The sequence below is a fragment of the Bison bison genome, unplaced genomic scaffold (genome assembly GCF_000754665.1).
Source record: "Bison bison bison isolate TAMUID 2011002044 unplaced genomic scaffold, Bison_UMD1.0 scf7180017864478, whole genome shotgun sequence".
Lineage (NCBI taxonomy): Eukaryota > Metazoa > Chordata > Mammalia > Artiodactyla > Bovidae > Bison > Bison bison.
The window spans coordinates 537,063-537,388 of NW_011495038.1; the positions used below are offsets into that span (position 1 = coordinate 537,063).

General features: G+C 72.1%; 1 protein-coding gene across 1 annotated transcript in view; it reads left to right on the forward strand.

Moving 5' to 3' along the window:
- Window positions 1-326, forward strand: part of KDM4D (lysine (K)-specific demethylase 4D) — an 11,187-nt gene that overhangs the window by 10,377 nt on the left and 484 nt on the right. Inside the window, exon 2 of the mRNA XM_010862132.1 lies at window positions 16-308. Coding sequence (XP_010860434.1) covers window positions 16-308 — 293 coding nt within the window. The remainder of the gene's footprint in view (window positions 1-15; window positions 309-326) is intronic.

Below are 326 nucleotides of genomic sequence, written 5' to 3' on the forward strand. Positions count from 1 at the left end.
GTGCGCATCCTGCAGCCCGAGCGGCTATGAGCTGTGGAAGCGCGGGCAGGACCGGGCGGTGGTGAACCACGCCGAGCCCGCGGCGCCGGGCGGCCAGGAGCTGAGAGCCTGGAAGGAGGTGCAGACGCTGGGCCCCAAGTACTTCCCGCCTCGCCGCACCGCCCGCCTGCGTCAGCCCGTGTCCTCAAGCGAGGGCACTGACCCCAGAGCCCCTGTGCGGGCCGTGTCCCTGCGACCCTTGCCTGCCCGGGGTTCCTGCTCGGCCTCCCAGTTTGACGCTGTCGCCGGCAGCAGCTCACGGAAGCCCAGCCAGACCCCTCCTCTGT